The sequence below is a fragment of the Arvicola amphibius genome, chromosome 5 (assembly GCF_903992535.2).
Source record: "Arvicola amphibius chromosome 5, mArvAmp1.2, whole genome shotgun sequence".
In the NCBI taxonomy this organism is placed as follows: Eukaryota; Metazoa; Chordata; class Mammalia; order Rodentia; family Cricetidae; genus Arvicola; species Arvicola amphibius.
Genome location: NC_052051.1, coordinates 114372535 through 114396160, shown reverse-complemented (window position 1 = coordinate 114396160; position 23626 = coordinate 114372535). Strand labels below are relative to the sequence as shown.

At 41.6% G+C, this 23626-nt stretch overlaps 2 protein-coding genes across 2 annotated transcripts; both read right to left on the bottom strand.

Annotated features, from left to right (window-relative positions):
* LOC119814457 (protocadherin beta-4-like) lies at nt 1–2457 on the bottom strand. Its single transcript, XM_038330203.1, has one exon. The coding sequence runs from the start codon at nt 2431–2433 to the stop codon at nt 1–3; it is 2433 nt and encodes an 810-aa protein (XP_038186131.1). The 5' UTR covers nt 2434–2457.
* Nucleotides 2458–8078: 5621 nt separating this feature from the next.
* On the bottom strand, nt 8079–20089 carry LOC119814458 (protocadherin beta-4-like). The gene is made up of 2 exons (XM_038330204.1): nt 18925–20089; nt 8079–10415 (listed from the first exon to the last, which is right to left on the bottom strand). Exons 1-2 carry the CDS (start codon nt 19969–19971, stop codon nt 9078–9080), a joined length of 2385 nt encoding a protein of 794 aa, XP_038186132.1. The 5' UTR covers nt 19972–20089; the 3' UTR covers nt 8079–9077.
* Nucleotides 20090–23626: the final 3537 nt, after the last annotated feature.

The following is a 23626-nucleotide window of genomic DNA, read 5'->3' as shown; positions in this document are numbered from 1 at the left end:
TTAACTGAAAACAAAGCTATCCCTGCAGTGGGGAGTTTCCTTAATTTCTCTCCCCGCATCTTGAAGCAACAGGTTGGAGACCATGGGTTTGAGGAACTTGAACTCACCAGTCCCCGAGTCTCCCCTCAGACACACTTCATACTGATAGCTCTGGGACAGGGTCCCATCACCACTGACATCCACCAGGTGACCAGGAAAGTGTCCTTCAGACAACGAGCAGCCACCCACGGAGGTCGCCCTGGCCCTCCTGCACAGCCTCACCACCACAAACAGCACCACAGACAAGAGGAAGAGCGAAGACACAGATGCCAAGGCAATGACCAGGTACAGCGTGAGCGCATCTTCTTCACCTGTGGGGTCGAGCGCCACCTCCGGTAGAGGCAGGAAGGGCTGAGAGAAGCCATCCACCAGCAGCACCTGCAGAGTGACACTGGCTGACCGAGGAGGATCGCCATTGTCCTTGACCAGCAGCAGTAGCCTGTGCTTGGGCGCATCGCGCTCACTCAGCAGCCTGGAGGTGCGCACCTCGCCATTGTGAGCCCACACGCTGAACAGTCCGGGTTCCGTGGCCTTGAGCAGCTGGAACGATAGCCAGGCGTTCTGGCCAGAATCGCGATCCACAGCCACCACCTTGGTGACCAAGTAGCCTGGCTCCGCCGCCCTGGGCAACAGCTCTGTGAAGGGCGCAGAGGCGTTCTGCAGCGGGTAGAGCACGAAGGGCGCATTGTCGTTGGCGTCCAGCACCAGCACGCGCACCAGCGCCTGGCTGCTAAGCGCGGGGAAACCTTGATCTGTAGCACCCACGTGGAACTCGAAGGTCTGCAGGGCCTCGTAGTCCAGCGCCCTAAGCGCGAACAGCTGCCCGTTGTTGGCATTGATGGAGATGAGCGAGGAGAGGGGCAGCTGTGGGTCGTGGGTGGGCAGCAGCGAGTAGGTGATGTGGGCATTGGAGCCTGAGTCTGAGTCTGTGGCGCTGATGGTGCCTATGTACAGGGCGGGGCTGTTGTTCTCTTGGACAAACAGGGTGTAGAAACTTTGTGTGAAGGCGGGGGCATTGTCGTTGACGTCAGAGACCTCCACTGTTATGGTGTGCTGGGTTGTGAGCCTGGGTGTGCCCATGTCGGTGACTGTGATGGTGATGTTGTACTCAGATCTGCTCTCTCTGTCCAGAGGTCTCTCTGTCACCAGGGTGTAGAAATTCTTGAAAGTAGATTTGAGGATGAACGGCAGGGTTTCTGGAATAGAACAAACCACCTTTCCATTCTCTCCGGAATCCCTGTCTCCAACTCTGAAAATGCTGATTACCGTCTCAGGAGCATTTTCTGGGACTGAGCTGGTCAGTGAAGATATGGTCAGCTCTGGGGCGTTGTCGTTCACATCCACCACCTCTATCACCACAGCGCCCTTCCCAGAAAGGCCTCCTCCGTCTGTGGCCTCGATTTCCACATGATAAGATTTAATTTTTTCAAAGTCCAATCCCTTTTTCAGTCGTATTTCTCCCGTGATTTCGTTGATTGAGAAAGTTTGTTGAACTTCATCTGATGCTTGGAACAAGCCATAGGAAACTCTCCCAAAGTTGCCAGTATCTGCATCCTGTGCTAGGACAGTCAGGACCGGGGAGTCTGGGGGACTGCTCTCCAGGACCTGCACCTCATAGGGGGTCTTCACAAATTCGGGGGCATTGTCATTGATGTCCAGGATCAGGATTCGAACCATAGCTGTTCCTGATCTAGGTGGAGAGCCCCCATCCAGAGCTGTGAGGGTCAAGCTCAGCTCTGCCTGCTCCTCTCTGTCCAGGGCTCTGTCCTGCACCAATTCTGGGTATTTCTTGCCTCCACTATTATTTCGAGTGAGGACATGAAAATGAGAGTTGGGGTTGACTGTGTATTGTTGAAGCCCATTGCTGCCCACATCCAAGTCCTGGGCTAATTTTAATGAAAACCGTGAGCCTGGCTGGCTGTTTTCTGGTATTTTCAAGAGCATTTCCCTATCTGGGAATTCTGGTGAGTGGTCATTTATGTCCTGGATCAGTAATTCTCCTTGAAAATACTGCATTGGCTTTTCAAGAGACACCTGGAAATGCAGCACACAGGGGTCCACAGAGACACACAGCTCTTCCCGGTCTAGTTTCTCCCTCAGAAGCAAATCTCCAGTCTCGGGATCCAGCAGCAATCGCTGCTTGTAATCATCAGACACCACCCGTGCAGACCTGGCTGCCAGGTCCCCAGATCTCAGACCCAGGTCCTTGGCCAGATGGGCTACAAAGGAGCTGCTTTCTGTTTCCTCCATGATAGAGTATCGAGTTGTTGACTCACTCCAAACCTGAACCCAAACCAGCATAAATATAAAAGCCATGACTTGCCTGTTTGGGCGAATTCTCTCCATCTTCTCCATGCTGGGAAAGCGATTGTTTGTATCCAATCCTTTAGCCATCTCCCAGGGCTTTGAAACGCTGGTTTCTGGTTTCCTTTTAGGAGGGATCTTCACAGCGTTGCTGTTAATCTTACAGTAATTCAGTATATTCTTGTCCATACCCCTTCATAGCTCCGTAGTGCATGCAAAGCTCTTGCCTGCTTCTATTGTTCTGTTTTCCCACAAGCGATTCCTGGTATTTTAGTGCTTTTTAATCACAAGCTTAGCCTGCAGCGCCACCCTGTGTCTTCTTGAGGAAACTGAAACAATTCTAGTTGTAATTCACAACACTTATTTTACTCCCCAAATTAATGCCACGTTGAAAGTGTATATGTTCTCTTTCCTTTGCCAACATTGCTTTTTCCTTAAACTGCATAATTTGTAAGGCTGTCCACCACTGTGCATGAGAGGAATAATGAACACAAACCAGAAGACAGCCAGTCTTCGTACTCATATGTTTAAGTTGTGAATGATCAGGTAAGCAAAACACAAAATCACATTTCTAAAAGTACTTTCTTACAATGATAAAAAAGAAGAGCTGCATGGTTAATTCCAGAAGTCTATGTGTGATTAGTATAAATTATTATAGAGGGAATTCACTTTTGAAATGCTCAAAGGCACAGATACAGGCGCATAGATCTAATTCATCAGCTGATCACCTGAGAGCAATAACTACAAACCAAACAGTGCACAACACTGAAAGCACACTAAAATTTGACATTGTCTAACCTTGCAATTCTAAAGAATTTGAAGTAGTTTGGTCCCATAAGTTTTGATGTAATCTAAAACTAAAAAAAAATGTATTTTCTGTATTCAAATAGAAAATAGTATTTATGTACTTAAGACATAAAATCATCCAAAGATTTGATTTCTAATTTATAACATTTCCTTAAATTTGTTCTTCCTTTGATATTTTTTGGCTGTAACAGGACTCCTTTCATTTTCATGTGAAAAATTTAGAGACACTTAGCAACTTCTGAGAAAAAAGAAACTGGCATTTGGGTAAGAATTCCATTAAGTTATATTCTAGTTTGAGGGTAACTTTACATCATGGCGTCTTCAATCCATGTGCCCTTCCTCCTTACAGAGGCCTTCTGTGCTTTACTGCAGTGTCAACTGCCATGTGGTATGAAGTTCATCTACACCCTTGTCTGCTTCCTCTCTAAGTATCTTGTTCCTTCTGAGTCCAAGAGACTTCTTCATTCCTGGTTTGTCTGGTGCTAATATGCAGAAATAGTTTATTTTAAGGCAATGATCTTGCCTTCTACACACTTTCTGAATTTGTTTATCAGTGTTTGCATTTTTGTAGATTATTAGGATGTGAGGTTACTCCATCTATAGCTATATAGATGTTTTATTTTCCAATTATTAATTTTCTAAAATGTTCTGTGCATTGAGAAAATTGTGTCCTTTTGCCCACAAAGCCTATTTCAGTGTTATTGTTGTGTCAAGCCAGTATGTTCCTTTGTCAATCCTTTGCAAATACAGGATATAATCTCATTTGGTGTTGGTGTTGGTTTGCCAGTATTTTGTTGAAGCTTTCCAAATCAGTTCTGGAAAGAAGCATGGGTACATAACTTTCTTTCCTGTTGTTATATTTGCCTGGTTTTGTCACAGTTGACTCCCATAAATGAGTTTTTTTAGTAGTTTCTGATCTGATCTTCATTTTTTCCAACAGTAATATTTGATATATGGTTTTATGAGAAGGGGCCCACATTTGAAGTATCAAGTTAATAGTGTGTTTTCACGAGAACATAAATATAGCAACCGCTCATTCAGAACAGGAATTTTGGATGGTCGCTTACTGCTGCAGAGCATTATCAAATTTGCACACTTAATGCCTAGATTGCTGCTGTGAGTTTTCCGTGTGTGTGTGTGTGTGTGTGTGTGTGTGTGTGTGTGTGTGTGTGTTTGTTGTTGTTGTTGCTTTGTTTTGGTTTGCATTGCTTTGCTTAGTTTCATTCCAAGACAAGATTTCGCTGTGTAGCTCTGGCTTCCTGAAACCCATTACATAGACTAGGAAAGCATCTAGCTCACAAATATCCACGTGCATCTGCCTCCTCAGTATTGAGATTAAAGGTCATCCCACCTGGCTCTCCATGTGACTTTTGCTCATCAATTAAGTTAAAAAATATTTTCACAGGATCTCATTCTAGCACCTTAAAGGACACAATAACATCTAGGAGGAAGGTGACATTTTCTGAGGCCATTTCTTCTTAGAGAAAATGCAGAATTATAAGCCCTGGGGCAGGTTGGGTCTCACTCACACACAACTACAACAATAAAACAGAACTTCTACCCATGTGTGACAAAGTTGAGCCGACCCCCTTATTTAAAACTTGGATCCCTTGAAATCTGAGTGCAAATGACTATGAGACTCCAGTCTCTATTTTAAAGACTATTAGTGTGGTCAGTGTGAAGCCAGAACAACATGAAGGAGCTTCCAAAAGAAGGTAAGGAGCTGATAAAGCATCATCTCCGAGGATGACTAAGGCCATGGAAAGACGACTAGACAGGCTCAGTGTCTGTTCTCTCCCCTAGGACATAGAGATCCATAACCACATGGAAAGACTGCAGATGAAAGAGATTTGATTTGTCCAAATCAAAAGCAGAAGATGACCATTGGGAGGTTGTAGATGGAACTGTGGGCTGCGTCCCACCACCCGGCTAGCTTTACACCCGAAATAATTACACAGAAACTGTATTCTTTTAAACACTGCTTGGCCCATTAGCTCTAGCCTCTTACTAGCTAATTCTCACATCTTGATTAATCCATTTCTAATAATCTGTGTAGCACCACGAGGTGGTGGCTTACCGGGAAGGATTCTAGCCTACATCTGTCTCAGGTCGGAGAATCAAGGCGACTGCCTGACTCGGCTTCTTTCTCCCAGAATCCTGTTCTGTTTTCTTCACCTACCTAATTTTCTGTCCTGTCAAAGGCCCAGGCAGTTTCTTTATTAACCAATGAAATTAACACATTGACAGAAGACCGACCTACATCAGGAGGTAAGTGCTGGTTGGTATAAAATATGCCAAGTGGAATTGTAAAGGGAGAGGAGGGCTATAGAAACTGCCATGTATTACATGACTCTTGGGCTCTGGAATAGCAAATGTCAGAACCTGATGAATAAATGAAATAATCTAAAATAAAATGAGACATCTCTTTTCTAATAAAACTGGGGGAAATCAAGTGTGGAAGGAAAAGGGATTTATATAGAATAACTGAGAAGCTGGTGACACCACACATATAATCAACAGTATTGAGTGATGGAAGAGCAGTAGAAAAATGTTTTCATTCTTAAGGATATGATTAACCAAACTATTATTGTTTTGCATTAAAATTGGACAGTGGATTTTCAAGAAGTGTTTTTTCTGATTTGATGTCTTTAAAGAAAAAATGAGGGATGGTATCTACCCATGAAATTATGTTTTGAAAATGAGTGACTGAATCTTGATCTTGAAATTTTCAATTTTGGTGCTGTCAATAGTAACCAGAAGGCAACAGAAGCACGGATTAGAGATCTAGGAATCTGAAAAGAGTTTTCTGAGAGTTAATTGGATAGAAAAAAAAATCTTGTTTTTAATCTGTCCCCATCCCTAAAATCAAAGACATTAATAAGCTCAATTTGGAATTAGAGATTAATGCATTATTTTACAGTTCTCTGAGTTTTTGGAGAACTGGCTCCATAGAGATTGGTGTTATTCTGACAAAATTAAATTGCTGTCCCCTTTTCTAAATATGAATTGTTCTTTTTTTGAGACAGGGTTTCTCTGTGTAACAGTCCTAGCTGTCCTGGAACGAGTTCTTGTAGACCAGGCCTGCCTTGAACTCACAGAGACTCTCCTGCCTCTGCCTCCCGAGTGCTTGGATTAAAGGTGTGTGTAGATATAAGATAAATCATTAAGTCCTCAGAAAATTAATTGATTTCCTAATGGTTGCAAGTTTATTATCCAGTGACAGCAAATTGAGCACCAGCTTTGAATGAGACATTGTGTGATGCACTACAAGTTCAACTCTAAGTAAACCCAGAAGAGCTCTTTGAGACTATTTGTTGTCTACTGAAGTTATTTAGCTGCAAGAGAACTCAATTTTTGTTTAATTTTGTTTCGTCTTCAAACACTGAAATATCAGTAATACCAGCCTATACATAAACGGTAGTAACCTTAATACTAGAGAATTGATAGACAAAGTCATCTCTTTTGCTGATATCAGATTTGCAGTTTGAAAAATGCCCCCAAAGTGCAACGCAACAGTTAGCAGAGTTGGAAGCCAGCCTAGGCTACCCAGAGAAATGAGTAATAACATCTCTCATATATAAGTGATAGCTGTAGCTTGGGAAATCAATTCAAATAAACAGCTAAATGATTTTAGCCAGAAATAAAAAATAACTTTGAACCAAGACTGGTTGTTTTATGTCTTCAAATTCAGCCCAGGTTAGCTCATCAGCTTGGAAAATTTTCTGCGTATTAATATAGTCCATCAACAGATTAAATTATTAATAGGATCTGGGGCTGGGGGTGCAGATCAGTGATTGAAGGCACACCTTGTACAACATGGGCCCCAGGCTTTGGATGCACACAAATGCAGGCACACTCAGACACACACACACTCACACACATGTGCATCCCTACTGATAGTATCTTATTCTTTGTCTTCAGGTTGTAGATAGATTATCAGCATAGAGCCCTTCCCCCTTTAGTGTGATATTATACACTCTATATAATAATAATACCTCTTAAAAATAATTGTCATATGAATTGCATAATTCCCAAGAAATTAAAGATATGTATGAAAGAATAAAAATCCAACAAAAATTTTCATACAAAATATTTAGGCTTAACAGAAAGGTGTTTTCCCAATTATTCAGAATTCATACCACAATGCTTGTTTACATAAATTTTTTATGCTAGAGAGCTTCCTTCTTGGAAAGTGATTCCCCAACTCGTGCAAGCCTTGAAGTGGGGTTATAATGATACAACTGCACTTATTAGTGATTAAGAATATATCGATATTTTTCCCACACTCTTAAATCCTCCTCTTTGCTCTCATGTACTTCTTGTCTTTTAGAGGGCGACCATTTAGCTTAAATGATCTGCAGCTCCATGTCTCCCAAAATGATATTTTCATTCTTGATGCCTGAATAAAGTAACTCCATCATGCATATATGTGTCCATTCCTGACCCTCCAGAGATAAGTTCTATTATTTTTCTTGTAGACAAAACACTTGAATGTTAGATATAGATATACCTGGATGATAATACAGTAAAAGTAATTTTTAAATACATTTGGCCAGGAAAAATGGTCGGTTATGTGAAACTTTATAAATTTTTTTTTCACTCAAAATAGCCATATTCTGGGTTTTGGTTGCTTCCACGTGTCCTTTTTAGTTTTAGAAAAAAACTAAACTTCCCAGTGGTATGGTTTCTTTCCTATTATAAATTCCTATATTTGTACACTCTTCAGTTAAAATGTTGTAGGAAGGATACTGGTGTGGATTGGAAGATAGATTTCATTCCCAACAATCCTACATCATAACAGATGGAAATAGAAGGGAAGAACCCATTGATAGGACGCAATGGAGATAGTTCCCCCGAGTCACCCTATTTATGACAAGTAAGTATTAGTGATAAAAAGACTAAAAACACGTAAAAGCCACTCATCTGCATAGTTTGTGGAAAGTTTAATGGGCACTCATGTTTATACAGCATTTACAAATCAGCTCATCATCCAAGCACCATGGCTCACTAAATGTCTTCTCATACAAGGTGAAAGCACACTCAGCCACTAGCAATGGCTTAGGTCAAGCAACGTTATTTGGTACATTTTAGAAGCCATTTTGGCTTGTATTTAAGCAAATAAAGTCTTGAAATAGTAACTGTGATTGTCAGTAAAGATGGCAAATTGAACAACACACTCCTTTCATCTATGTACGAAGCATGGAAAACTATGACAGGTGACATTATCTCATGCTCGCCCTTCACTGGCTGTACACAACGCTGTGTGTGCAGAAGTATGGGTGAGGGAAACACATACATGCACGATGGAGTTACTTTGTTCAGGCATCAAGAACGAAAATGTCATTTTGAAAGACATGGAGCTACAGATCTTTTAAGCTAAGTGGTCACCCTCTAAAAGACAAGAAGTACGTGAAACCAAAATGGGGCACTTAAGATTGTCATGGGGAGGAAAACAGAGGATTAAAGAATGTGATAAGTGAATGGTATCAAGGTGTGGTGTGTGCACCTCTGAAAATGTCACAATGGGTGCTGAACACTGAAAATTTACCAAGCTGGAGTGAAGTGAAAGTCAAAATGAACGAAATACAGCACATTATACGCACAGCATCAACAAGACACCCTTTGAAATGGGTGTCGCAGAAATCCATGCTGGCTACAATGAAGAGGAGGAAATGAGTTCCTAAGAAAACTATCTGAAATGATGAGAGAAACACAAGAGAGTCATATATCCCCTCCCAAGTTAGTGAAGGAAAACAATGCATAAAGGCTCACAAAAGAAAAAAATATTCCGTTTAAAAGAAGGAATAAAATCAACATAGAAACATATTGTCTCAAAGATTACTGAACGCAAAAGAAAATATCAACAGCCAAGCAACAAATTCTGATTCGGTTATAGAACCCTAGGTCTCTCGGATACTGAACGTGAGCTAGGGGTTCTGAAACAGACCATTGGGAATAATGGGGTTGAAGAATTTGAAATCTGTGGTCCCAGAGTCTCCAGCCAGACATACCTCATATTGATAATCCTGGGACAGGGTCCCCATGCCGCTGACATCAACCATGTGTCCAGGAAAGTGTCCCTCAGGCACAGAGCAGCCACTCAGCGAGGTCGCCCTGGCCCTCCTGCACAGCCTCACCCCCACAAACAGCAGCACCAACAAGAGGAAGAGCGAAGACACAGATGCCAAGGCAATGACCAAATAGAGTGTGAGTAAGTCGTTATTATCCTGTGCGGGGCCGCGAGCCACCTCTGGCAGAGGCAGGTAGGGCTGGGAGAAGCCATCAACCACCAGCACTTGCAAAGTGACACTGGCAGACCGCGGAGGATCGCCATTGTCCTTGACCAGCAGAAGCAGCCTGTGCTTGGGAGCATCGCGCTCACTCAGCAGCCTGGAGGTGCGCACCTCGCCATTGTGAGCCCACACGCTGAACAATCCTGGCTCTGTAGCCTTGAGCAGCTGGAATGACAGCCAGGCATTCTGACCAGAGTCGTGATCCACAGCCACCACCTTGGTGACCAGGTATCCTGGCTCCGCCGCCCTGGGCAGCAGCTCTGTGAAGGGCGCAGAGGCGTTCTGCAGCGGGTAGAGCACGAAGGGCGCATTGTCGTTGGCGTCCAGCACCTGCACGCGCACCAGCGCCTGGCTACTGAGCGCGGGCGAGCCTTGGTCTGTGGCGCCCACGTGGAACTCGAAGGTCTGCAGGGCCTCGTAGTCCAGCGCCCTGAGCGCGAACAGCTGCCCGTTGTCGGCGTTGATGGAGATGAGCGAGGAGAGGGGCAGCTGTGGGTCGTGGGTGGGCAGCAGCGAGTAGGTGATGTGGGCATGGGAGCCTGAGTCTGAGTCTGTGGCACTGATGGTGCCTATGTGCAGGGCGGGGCTGTTGTTCTCTTGGACAAACAGGGTGTAGGAGCTTTGTGTGAAGGCGGGGGCGTTGTCGTTGACGTCAGATACCTGCACCCTTATGGTGTGCTGGGTTGTGAGCCTGGGTGTGCCCATGTCGCTGACTGTGATGGTGATGTTGTACTCAGCTCTGCTCTCTCTGTCCAGAGGCCCCTCTGTCACTAAAGTGTAATAGTTCTTGAAAGTGGGTTTTAAGAGAAATGGGAGATCGTTCTGAATAGAACACACCATCCTTCCATTGTCCCCAGAATCTGGGTCAGAAACAAGGAAAACAGCAACTACAACCTCAGGAGCATTTTCTGGGATGGAACTAGTGAGCGAAGATATGGTGAGTTTAGGGGCGTTGTCATTCACATCCAGCACCTGTATAGCTACACTGCATTTTCCTGAAAGACCTCCACTATCTGTGGCTATAATTTCCATGTTATAATACTGAGTTTCCTCAAAATCCAATACCCTTTTAAGACGAATTTCTCCTGTAACTTGGTCTATTACAAATGGTTGAGAAACTTCACCTTGAAACAGAGAGTAGGCTACGTTCCCATGTATCCCAGCATCTAAATCCCTGGCAGAGACCGTCAATACTAAGGCATCAAGGGGGCTGTTCTCAGGAATCTGAACTTCATAGAGCGACTGTATAAACTGGGGAGCGTTATCATTGATGTCCAAGACCTCAACGCGAACTGTGGTGGTCCCAGACCTAGGCGGAGACCCTCCATCCACAGCAGTGAGGGTTAAAGTGAGCTCAGGCTGCTCCTCCCTGTCCAGGGCTCTGTCCAGCACCAGCTCTGGGTATTTCCTGCCATCAGCACGACTGTGAGTAACGACATGGAAGTGGAGGTTGGCGCTGACTGTGTAGTTCTGAACAGCATTGCTGCCTATGTCAGGGTCCTGAGCCGCCTTCAGAGGAAACACAGTCCCTGGCTGGGCAATTTCTTGAATTTTTAGGAGCATTTCCCTGTGGGGGAACTCTGGAGAATGGTCGTTTATGTCTGTGAGCTGCAGGTCAGTTTGGAAGAACTGCACAGGGTTTTCCAGTATGAGCTGGAAGTGCAGCACACAGGGTTCTGTCGCCCCACACAGCTCCTCGCGGTCTGGTTTTTCCTTCAGAAACAAATTCCCGGTCTCTGAATCCAGCTGCAAGAGCTCTTTGTACCCACTGTGATGGATTTTCGCCCCTCTAGTGGCCAGTTCCTCCACCTTCAGACCCAGATCTTTGGCCAGATTAGCTACCAAGTATCCAGTCTCTGTTTCTTCTGGCATGGAATATCTTATTGTCTTACAGTCACCCTCCCACAAAAGCAACAATATAGTAAGAAAAACGACTTGCCTTTTCTCTGCTGTTTTTGCTAGAGCTGTCTCCATTGTTCAGATGTAGTCCAGATGGTGCTCCTGCTTCTTAATCTTGTCTCAGTCCACACAGTTAACGTTTGGTGAAATAACCTCCAATTAAATCTTACTGAATTGCTTCCAGGAGTCTTTTCCCCAAGACCTTAAGTAAATGCCCCCTTCTTTCTTGGAACACTCGGCATTCTGATTCTGGGGAATGGCGTCCTAGGCATTCTCGGAGCCCTTGTTATACAAATTGTTAGTCTGCAGCGCCACCGTGCGTACTTTTCTAGTATTGCAAATAGTGTGTTTCACTTGTTCTCAGTTTCAGCACTGCTACGTTTAAACACCCTTTCAGATACAGAATTATCCTCCATTGCATGCTGTGATATTAGCAACCAGAAACTTTAACACATGTGTTAATTTTCAGTGAACATAACTTTTTAAATGAACAAACTGGCATATTGATCAAAAGACGTTTTTAATACAGAGGTTCCATATAATGGATATCTATGAAATATTTGAATATTCCCAAATTACTATTCATTGAAATATTACATACATACAAAAACTGGCACTAATCTTCAGTCTACAGGACAGCAAAGAGTCAAGAAGTTAATATAGATGAATAAATCTAGAGGAATAAATAACTCCTATCTGAATAAATAATGTCCCCGCTGCCATTCATTAGCTTCTGCTCTCGTCCTCGGCATCACACTGACTTGGATATTTTGTCTTTCTTAGACTTTATAAAGCAGTGCCAGTAGGGTACCTCTCTGTCGTGGGATTGCTCTCCGCTGTCATTCTCCTTGGCTAGCTGATCTGTGGTACGCTCTTTTCATTGTTTATGATATTCCCCAGATTTGTGTTATTGCATATACTGCGGTTAAGGATCATTGTGGGTTTCAGGTTTGAGTTTTATTTGTTGTTTGTTTTGTTTTTAGACAGGATCTCTCTACATAGCCCTGGCTGTCCTGGAACTCATTATATAGATTAGGCCGAATTTGAACTCACAGAACTGCCTGCCTTTGCCTTCCAAGTTCTGTGGTTAAACGCACGTGCCACCACTTTGAATTTTGAATGTTACTCCAATGAACAATCCTTCATACATTCTAGGTATAAAGTATGCGTACCATATGGATCAGAGCTGTTTACTGAGCATCAAAGTGTGGAAATACATTCTTCCTTCGCACACACTGTGAAGTAGTGTTCAGAATTAGCTGTGCTGAGCTGCCCCTGGTGACTCACCCCTATAGTCCCATCTCTGGGAAGACACACATGGGATATCTCTCAAGTTCAGGGCTAGTGTGGGATATATAGTGTGTCATTTTCTCAACAGTCTTTCTTTAAAAGCCAGGAATAAAGATGCAGCTCAGTAATAGAATGTTTGCTTAGTGCATTCAGTGGATTGGGTTTCATTCCCAGCAACGTGAAAAAGTAATTCCAACAACTAATGAGAATTCCAGTTGCTCCATAATCTTGTCAACATTTGATGCTGTCTTTCCAGTTTTAACCACTCTAGTAGGATGTCATAGTGTACATTTAATGAGCATTTCCCTGGAAATTAACGAAATGATACAAACTCTCACATGTTTATTGGCCATTCAGATGCATTCTCATGATGAGGTCTTTTATACAGTTTTCTGTCTGAGACATTGGTCTGGTGGCTTCCTGGTCTGCAGAAGAATCTTTTTTCTTAGTATAATACCATTTTTGCATATGTATGTTGCAAATAATTTTTTAATTCTATGCTTTCTTTTTTAACCTTTTTATGGTGTCTTTGATAAACAAAAGTTAGTATCTTTAACTTAGTCTGATCTGCCAACATTTTCCATTTCTGAGTAACACCTTTCTCCTATTTAAATCCTTCCATCCTCAAGGTCAGGGCAAATCTTGTGTACTTGGAATGATAGTTTCATTTTTTTGCATTTAAAGGTATAATCACCACAAACTCAAGTGCATAATATTAGGGTCCATATTTTCCCAAATTCTTTGCATTCTGTACTGAAAAGATGACCCCTTACCCATTGTTTCTGAGTTGTCACAATGTCCTAAGTCAGAAACCTATTTCAGAAAAATTAAACAAATACATATATAGTAAATATCACTGGAGGGAAATTATTGGATATTTTCTGAGGACAATCAACAATGCAACGAGGATTAATCACTCTGGTTTTCTCCTTTATCTATTACAGTGGTCAAATTTCAAATAATGAACTTGTGTTAGAAATAGTAATTCATTATTTTATTCTCTTACATATATCTTTAAAAAAGAAAGATGATTTGTTTTGCCATTTCTTTCTTGCGGTGTCCTTTTGAAGTCTGGATGTATAACCCATTCATAGATGCTGGTACCCAGCTGATTTGTGTTATGTTAACTACTTTTACAAGTTTGTATGTTTGCGTTAGTTCTCATATGCATGCTTGTAATAATTCAGTACGTGTAATAGATTTATATAATACCTTTATCTAAGAAATGATTGATCAGAATTTATATTTTCTTCAGTTTTGAATTTCAAATAGGATTCTACATTAATTATCAAATACAACAATACTTTCCTTATAACTTTTCACATCCAAAGATTAATTAAAATAAAAATAAATGCATTGTGTTTCTTGACTCTAAACTTTCAGTACAAGTAAGATAGAAATAGAGGAGTGAGAAAATAAGAGATAACAAGAGGGAGAGCAAAGATGGCAGGGAGGAAAAGAAAGGTACAGCAGCCATGGCATGAGAAAAAGGTCATTGGAAAGAAGTGCTTTCTTGTGGATCTGATCTCCTTGCACTAAGACTTCTCAGCATAGTACAGGAGAGAGCAGCCAAGGTTAACAATAGTAATTCCACATAGTAAACCTATGAAAGCCAGAAAGTAGATACAATACATGATGGTGTAATTTATCTGATAGAAGTTGTACACATAGATTATGTAGGTGTGTATGTATATATGACTTCTCCATCATAAATTTGTGGTCATCTCAATGCTTCATATCTAAAGGAAACAATGGAGAATTGAGAAATGGAGACTCAATCCCAAGGTAGATATAAAGATCACATGCAGTATTTAGTTGTTACAAATAATGAAGCTAGAAGTAAATTATCATTGGAAAAAATTTATAAATATAACTTTTAAATAATTCTACGTATTTGCTGGCTGACAGTCTTGGGGAAAGCTGAGATGACATAGAGACAATGGGCTGACAGAGCAGGGAGAAATAAAGACGTAAAGTCAAGGGCTATGGAGAATAGAATGAGAATCTCAAAAAATAAAGTTTCCAGAGAGAAATAATAAAGAGAAGGGAGAAAAACACAAAACTCAAATAGAAAACTGTTTTTTTTTCTAAAAATAGACTTAAAATATCCTTAAGGAAGGCCTACTGAAATAGCAAAAATAAAGAAATATGTACCATAGTTATGTGAACTATGTATTTCTTTGAAATACCTTTCTATCTAACTTGGGATTGAGTCTCCATCTCTCAATTCTCCATTGTTTCCTTTAGATACGAAGCATTGAGATGACCACAAATTTATGATGGAGAAGTCATATATACATACACACCTACATAATCTACATGTACAACTTCTATATAACTTCTTAAAAGGCTCGCCTAAACTAAAATTATCATACAAAATATGCTCATGGATTAATGATTAGAAGAAAAAGGAGCAAGACTATTAGATAACTGGTTTAGGAATTTGTTAGAGACAGGGTCTCACTACAGAGCCCTAGCTGGCCTGGTACTCACTCTGTAGAACATGCTGACCTCCAACTCAGTGACCCACCTGCCTCTGCTTCCTTACTGTTGAGATTGAAGGAGTATGCCGCCAAGACCAGCTCTTCATTTTTAAAGCTTTTCCTGCTTTCATTTTTCTGCACATCTATCCCTCTGCCTCTGTATTATCTTAAGACACCACTGTCCTTGCTTTATAGAGCCGACACCTGGTCAATATTCACTTGTGACCTTTCCTGCTACTTTTTACCTCTTGACACAAGTCTGCAATTCATTTGGGAGTGTTTCCTTCTGCCTACTTAATCCATTAAAAGTGTTTCTCTCAGTGCCATATGAGCCAGCGATTTTTCTCAGCCTCTGCTGGGAAGTTTCAACTCTGAAGGCTCTGTGTGTTAGAGTTATACTTTTCCCCAGGAATTTAAAAACATTGTCTTTGATTTCATGACTAATTCTTACAAGTCAGTTCTTGGCTTTACTGATGCTCCTTTAAAAGAAATATATCGTCTTCATATGGTTGGTTTAACATTTTTCCTCTCCTGTATCTTGCGTTGAGCACCTTTCACCACCAAAGCCACACAACAATGAAAAAGGCAAATAGTGGCAGTTTGGTGGTGAGATGCTCAAGTAGGCTCTACTTCTTACAGACCCTAATGAGGTTGCCCTGGATACCCTGAACTGTCAAAGACTCACCAGTGGTAGAAACTTCCAGTCATTGTCTCTTCAGACATTGGTTAGCCCTTCCTTACACCTCAAATCTCCTCTCTTACCTCCTCCTCCTGCAAAACCCTTCTTCCTAACAGGCTCACTAATTTTCAGGGTTATTTATTTCTTCTTAGTTCAATGACAACTAAAGTCTACATTTCAAGAAGAACTTAAACTGCCACTATTTGCCTTTTTCATTGCTGTGTGGCTTTGGTGGCGAAGGAATTTGGGTAATACTGCAACTGCTTCACTTCACATAGACTGATAGTTAAGACTTAGAAATAGACGGTGAGATATAAAAAAGCTTCTCAGTTGCTCATTATCTGCCAAAAGCTCAAAGAGTTTTGACATAGTCTTATCTACAGACATGTAATGAGTTAGAAACCAAGCAAGCACTTCACCAGGCTTATTGAACACAGCAGAAAGCTATAATTACAAATCAATAAGTGTGTTTCTGCTCCACTTTATTAACAAGCAAAATACTATTCATTATTATTCATCAGTTTCACCCAAAGTAACTGAAGGGTACACTAAACAGTGAAACAAAATGATTTAAGATCAAAAATAATATTTGCTGATTGATAAACTCTACCCAAGGCACCAGCTACCACGAAGTGACAAAGCTGAAAACTTCTAATGAACAGAATCAAGCAGAATGGCCAAATTTCAAAAGAAATTTCCTCATTTGGAAGGTGAGAGAAGCATTCAGGAAAGACACACAAATTAAAACATGGACTTATTTGCATGAGAAAGAAAAAGATGAATGTGATGCCCTCAACAACCCTGCGTTTCCCTTTTTCAGAAAGATAGAATTCTGAGATTAATTATCAAAATTATCAAAAGATAAATTTATTAATATAGCAAAGGAGTGACTTAACAGTTTTATTTTTAAATGGGATGAGAAATTATACATTTTCTCTTTAACTTTTGTCAAATAAGAATTCAAACATTAACGGTATCATTTCCAGAACACTTGCAGCCAAATAAACAGGACCACTAGCATGCAAGGTGCTCATACACGTTACATTTTTACGACTTGGCTATTCAGGGCAGTGGCCTGATAGTGCATAACATGGATTTCCATTCAGGCAGAAAGATCCAGACAACATAAGTACTTTTAAGCAATCTACCTTTGAAAAGACAAAAATAGTCGGAAAGGGCAGGTGCCACAAATCCAAGGTTTTTTTTTTTTTTTTTTTTTTTTGAGAGCAGTAAAACGCCTCAGAAGATCATTAAGAGTATCACTCAAAGAAAGTTTTATACTATTTGGGTTATTTAGAGCTATGGGAGTATTAATCACCAATAGATAAATCACCATTTACATGCAGAGAAAAATATGCTTAGTACAACTAAAAGCCTAGTACTTTTCATACCAATAAAAAAGAAACTATCAGAGCAATTAAGGATATATGTGGTTTAGACTAGTAGAGAACTTCGTAGAAACAACATCATTTCTTAAAAGAAAACAATGGTACAACACTTAGGAATTTATCTCACTTAGTTCAGTAGTTCTCAACCTTCCTATGACCCTTTAATACATTTCTTCATAATGTGGGGACCTGGGAGCATAAAATTATTTTGTTGCTACTTTATAACTGTAATATGTTTCTGTTATGACTCATAATGTAAATATCTGATATGCAGAATATCTGATGTGTAACCCCTGTGAAAGGGTCGTTCAACCCCCATAGGGGTCCATATCCACAGGTGGAGAACCAATGACTTAGCTAAAAACAAAGCTCTCCCTGCAATGGAGATTTTCTTTAAGTTCTCTCCCAGAATCCTAAACCAACAGCTCAGGTATCATGGGATTGAGAAATTTAAACTCACCAGTCCCAGAATCCCCAGTCAGACGCACCTCATACTGGTGGCTCTGGGACAAGGTTCCTGTTCCGCTGACATCCACCAGGTGTCCAGGAAAGTGTCCTTCAGGAGCAGAGCAGCCACCCAGAGAGGCTGCCCTGGCCCTCCTGCACAGCCTCACCCCCACGAACAGCAGCACAGACAAGAGGAAGAGCGAAGACACAGACGCCAAGGCGATGACCAAATAGAGTGTGAGCAAGTTCTCATTGTCCTGCAAGGAGTCGCGCGATACCTCAGGCAGAGGCAGGTAGGGCTGAGAGAAGCTATCCACCAGCAGCACATGCAGAGTGACACTGGCAGACCGCGGAGGATCGCCATTGTCCTTGACCAGCAGCAGCAGCCTGTGCTTGGGAGCATCGCGCTCACTCAGCAGCCTGGAGGTGCGCACCTCGCCATTATGAGCCCACACGCTGAACAGTCCCGGCTCCGTGGCCTTCAGCAGCTGGAATGACAGCCAGGAGTTCTGGCCAGAGTCGCGGTCCACCGCCACCACCTTGGTGACCAGATAGCCTGGCTCCGCCACCCTGGGCAGCAGCTCTGTGAAGTGCGCAGAGGCGTTCTGCAGCGGGTAGAGCACGAAGGGCGCATTGTCGTTGGCATCCAGCACCTGCACGCGCACCAGCGCCTGGCTACTGAGTGCAGGCGAGCCTTGGTCTGTGGCGCCCACGTGGAACTCGAAGGTTTGCAGGGTCTCATAGTCCAGCGCCCTGAGAGCGAACAGCTGACCATTTTCGGCATTTATGGAGACCAGCGAGGTGATTGGCAGCTGCGAGTCGTGAGTGGGCAGCAGCAAGTAGGTGATGTGGGCATTGGAGCCTGAGTCTGAGTCTGTGGCGCTGATGGTGCCTATGTGCAGGGCGGGGCTGTTGTTCTCTTGGACAAACAGGGTGTAGGAACTTTGTGTGAAGGCGGGGGCATTGTCGTTGACGTCAGAGACCTCCACTGTTATGGTGTGCTGGGTTGTGAGCCTGGGTGTGCCCATGTCGCTGACTGTGATGGTGATGTTGTACTCAGATCTGCTCTCTCTGTCAAGAGGTCTCTCTGTCACCAGGGTGTAGAAATTCTTGAAAGTAGATTTGAGGATGAACGGCAGGGTTTCTGGAATAGAACAAACCACCTTTCCATTCTCTCCGGAATCCCTGTCTCCAACTCTGAAAATGCTGATTATGGTCTCAGGAGCATTTTCTGGGACTGAGCTGGTCAGTGAAGATATGGTCAGCTCTGGGGCGTTGTCGTTCACATCCACCACCTCTATCACCACAGCGCCCTTCCCAGAAAGGCCTCCTCCGTCTGTGGCCTCGATTTTCACATGGTAAGATTTAATTTTTTCAAAATCCAATCCCCTTTTCAGTCGTATTTCTCCTGTGATTTCGTTTATTGAGAAAGTCTGTTGAATTTCATCTGATGCTTGGAACAAGCCATAGGAAACTCTCCCAAAGTTGCCAGTATCTGCATCCTGTGCTAGGACAGTCAGGACCAGGGAGTCTGGGGGACTGCTCTCCAGGACCTGCACCTCATAGGGGGTCTTCACAAATTCGGGGGCATTATCATTGATGTCCAGGATCAGGATTCGAACCATGGCTGTTCCTGATCTAGGTGGAGAGCCCCCATCCAGAGCTGTGAGGGTCAAGCTCAGCTCTGCCTGCTCCTCTCTGTCCAGGGCTCTGTCCTGCACCAATTCTGGGTATTTCTTGCCTTCACTATTATTTCGAGTGAGGACATGAAAATGAGAGTTGGGGTTGACTGTGTATTGTTGAAGCCCATTGCTGCCCACATCCAAGTCCTGGGCTAAATTCAGTGGGAACAGAGTGCCTGGCTGGCTGTTTTCTGGTATTTTCAAGAGCATTTCCCTATCTGGGAATTCTGGTGAGTGATCATTTATGTCCTGGATCAGTAATTCTCCTTGAAAAAACTGCACTGGCTTTTCAAGAGACACCTGGAAATGGAGCACACAGGGGTCCACAGAGGCACAGAGCTCTTCCCGGTCTAGTTTCTCCCTCAGAAGCAAATCTCCAGTCTCGGGATCCAGCAGCAATCGCTGCTTGTAATCATCAGACACCACCCGTGCAGACCTGGCTGCCAGGTCCCCAGATCTCAGACCCAGGTCCTTGGCCAGATGGGCTACAAAGGAGCCGCTTTCTGTTTCCTCCATGATAGAGTATCGAATTGTTGGCTCACTCCAAACCTGAACCCAAACCAGCATAAATATAAAAGCCATGACTTGCCTGTTTGGGTGAATTCTCTCCATCTTCTCCATGCTGGGAAAGCGATTGTTTGTATCCAATCCTTTAGCCATCTCCCAGGGCTTTAAAACGCTGGCTTCTGGTTTTTCTTTTCCCAAGAGGGATCTTCACACGCTATTCTCAATCTTACATTGACCCAGTATATCCTTGTCCAAACCCCTCTGTAGTGCTTTCAAAGCTCTTGCCTGCGTCTTTTGTTCTGTTTTCTCACAAGCGATTCCTGGTATTTTAGTGATTTTTAAAGCCCAATCTTAGCCTGCAGCGCCACCCCGTGGCTTTTTTGTGAAACTCTTACAACTATAATTTCAAATTAACTACTATTTAAAGTTTCCAAATTAAAGTTGTTTTAAAGTGTATGCAGGTTTTTCTTCACCAGTGTTGTTACTGTATGAAACTGCATAATTGGTACAATTATCCAATATTTTTCATGAGTGGGATCATGAAAACTAAACTAGAAGACAGCTGGTCTTATCACACATTGACGATTTGAATAATCAGGTAAGCAGAAGAAGAACTCATTTTTGTAAAAGTATTTTTTCCCAGTGACAAAATATCAAAGTATTAGGGTTAGTGTTTGTGTAATTCACTATAAATTATTATGGATGAAATTATCTTTTGGAATACTCCACTGCACAGATACAGTTGAATCAATCAAATTCATCAGCTAAGCATTTGAATGAAATAGTTACAAACCAAATAGTGTATGTTGTGAAAACAAACTAAAATTTTATATTGACTAACCTTCCAAGTCTAAAATATTCAAATTACATTATATAAAAAATCCAAGTTTTTGATGCACTCTAAGACAATATCTAACAAATTACTATGTCTCTATTTAAATAGAAAATGTATGTACACATTTAGACAATATCTAAAAAATTACTGTGTCTCTATTTAAATAGAAAATGTATGTACACATTTAGTGCATAAGTCATTCAAATATTTTATTTCAAACTTAAAATACCACATTAAAACCAGAAAGTTTGATTTCTTCAAATTTCTCCTTTTTTTCCAGTAGTGTTTTGGCTATTCAGAAGTTCTTGCATTTTCACATGAAAAGTTTAGGGACATTTTGGTAACTTCTAGGAGAATGGCAAACTGGCATTTTGGTAAGAATTCCATTAAGTCATAAACGAGTTTGAGGATAATCTTTACAGTAGAGGGTCTTCAGTCCATGGACACTTCTTACACAGGTCTTCAAGAATTTCCTTTATGTTTTCTAGGGTTCTGTATGAATTTCATCGACATACCTGCCTGCTTCTTTTCTAAGCATCTTGTTCCTTTTGAGACCAAGGGACTTTTCCTTTATTTTCATTTTGCCCAGTGGTAGCATACAGAAATTACTTTTAGGGTAATGATCTTTTAGCCTACAAACTTGCAGGACTTGTTCATTACTGTCCATGTGCTTGCAGATTACTTAAGATTCTTTAAAAGTCACACCAAAGATAGTTCTGTGTTTTCTCTTTCTAATTAAAAGATTTTCTAAAATGCTTTTCTACATGTATTAAAATGATTGTGTGGCTTTGCCATTCATTTGGCCCTTAAGTGATCTTTCAGTATTAATTTTTATATGTTGAACCATTTTTCCCACATAAATTCTTTGTTATCCATGATGTACAATCTCATCTGTTATTGGTGTTGGTTTGGCAATGTTTTCTTCTTTTTCTCTTTTTACTTCTTCATTTGTTTGTTTTTGGAGACAGAGTTTCTCTGTGTTTCTTTGGAGACTGTCATGTCGCTCACAAACTCACAGAGGTCTCCCTGATTCTGTCTGCAAAGTGCAGAAGGTGTGTGCCGCCGTGCCAGGCTCTCCACTTGGTTTTCACTCAATTGCTGTATGAAAGTATCCTCATAGAGTCTCAGGTCTAATGTCTTAACAGACACCATAACAGCAATGAAGAAGGGGATATTCTCTAAGATACTGGCTTCATAAGGCAAATGGAGAAGTGTAAGCCCCAAGACTGTTTGGGCCTAGTTCACACACAACTTTAGGAGAGGAACAGAACTTCTACCCTGTGTGATAAAGGTGAGTCAACCCTCTTAAGACTTGAATCTCCTGAAACCTGTTTGCAAACGACCATGAGACCTTCTCTCTCTCTCTCTCTCTCTCTCTCTCTCTCTCTCTCTCTCTCTCTCTCTCTCTCTCTCTCATCTTTGAGATAGGGTTTCTCTGTGTCACAGTCCTAGCTGTCCCGGAACTCACTTTATAGGCCAGGCTGACCTCGAACTCACAGAGATCCACCTACCTCTGCCTCTTGACTACTGGAATTAAAGGTGTGTGCCACCCCGCCCAGCCTCCAATCTTTCTTTTAAAGACCATTAAAGCCAGGACAGTGTGAAGGAGCTTCCAAAAGAAGGTAAGGAGCTGATAAAGCATCATCTCCGAGGATGACTAAGGCCATGGAAAGACGACTAGACAGGCTCAGTGTCTGTTCTCTCCCCTAGGACATAGAGATCCATAACCACATGGAAAGACTGCAGATGAAAGAGATTTGATTTGTCCAAATAAAAAGCAGAAGATGACCATTGGGAGGTAAGTACTGGCTGCTGTGAAAATATGCCAAGTGGAATTTTTGAAAAAGAAAAAAAAACAATGTAGTGTATAACATGACTCTTGAGCTCTGTAACAGCAAATGTCAGAACTTGATGAATAAATGAAGTAATCTAAAATAAAATGAGATTTATCACTTCTCTGCTTTTTGGAAAATCAAGTGTGGAAGGAAAAGGGATTTACATATAATGACCGAGAAGCTGGCTGACACCACACTTGTCATCAACAATATTCCCTGATGGAAGAGCAGCAGGGAAGTGTTTTCACTCTTAAGAATACTATTAGCCAAACTATTGTTATGCATTAAAATTAAACAGTGGGTTTTCTAGAAAGTAATTAAATTTCTGAATTGACATCTTTAGAGAAAAATGAAGGAGAATATATACTGTATAGAATTATGTTTTGAAAATGAATGACTGAATCTCTATCTTGAAATTTTTATTTAGTTTTGATGTTGTCAAGAGTAACCAGAGATCAATAGAAACACCAATTAGAGACCAAAGAATTTAAACAGAGATTTTTGAGAGTTAGTTTGATGAACAAAAAAAATCTTGTATTTTTCTCATCCCTAAAAGTCAAAATCACCAATGGGCTTAATTTGGAACCAAATTAGAGATTAATCTGCTATTTTGCTCTTCTCTGTGTTTCCAGATTTAAATTAAAAACTGGTTCAGTGGGGATTGGTGTTACTCTGACAATTAAATTGTTATTTCCTTTTCTGAATATGGGTTGCTCTTTTGAAATTCAGTGTGTGTACAAGTTTAAGATAAAAGTCCTCACAAAATTCAGTGGTTTCCTAAATGTTTCAGATTAGTTCTTCAATGAGCACATTGAGCATCTGTGTTGAAAAAGACACCATGTTCCGTACTACAAGATCAACTATAAATAAAACCAAAAGAGCTCTTTAACTTTTTTTAGTATCCACTGAAGTTGTTTAACAGCAGAGGACTCAATTTTTGTTTAATTTTGTTTCCTCTTCAAACATTAAAATATTAGTAATACCAACTATACATAACTGATAGTAACCTAGAGAATTGACAAAGTCATCTCTTTCACTGATACCAGACTTGCAGTTTGAAAATGCCCCAAAGTGCAACAATAGTTCTTATTATACATGTAGTGCCTCCCCTGTCTTAGGATTTTTATTGCTGTGAAGA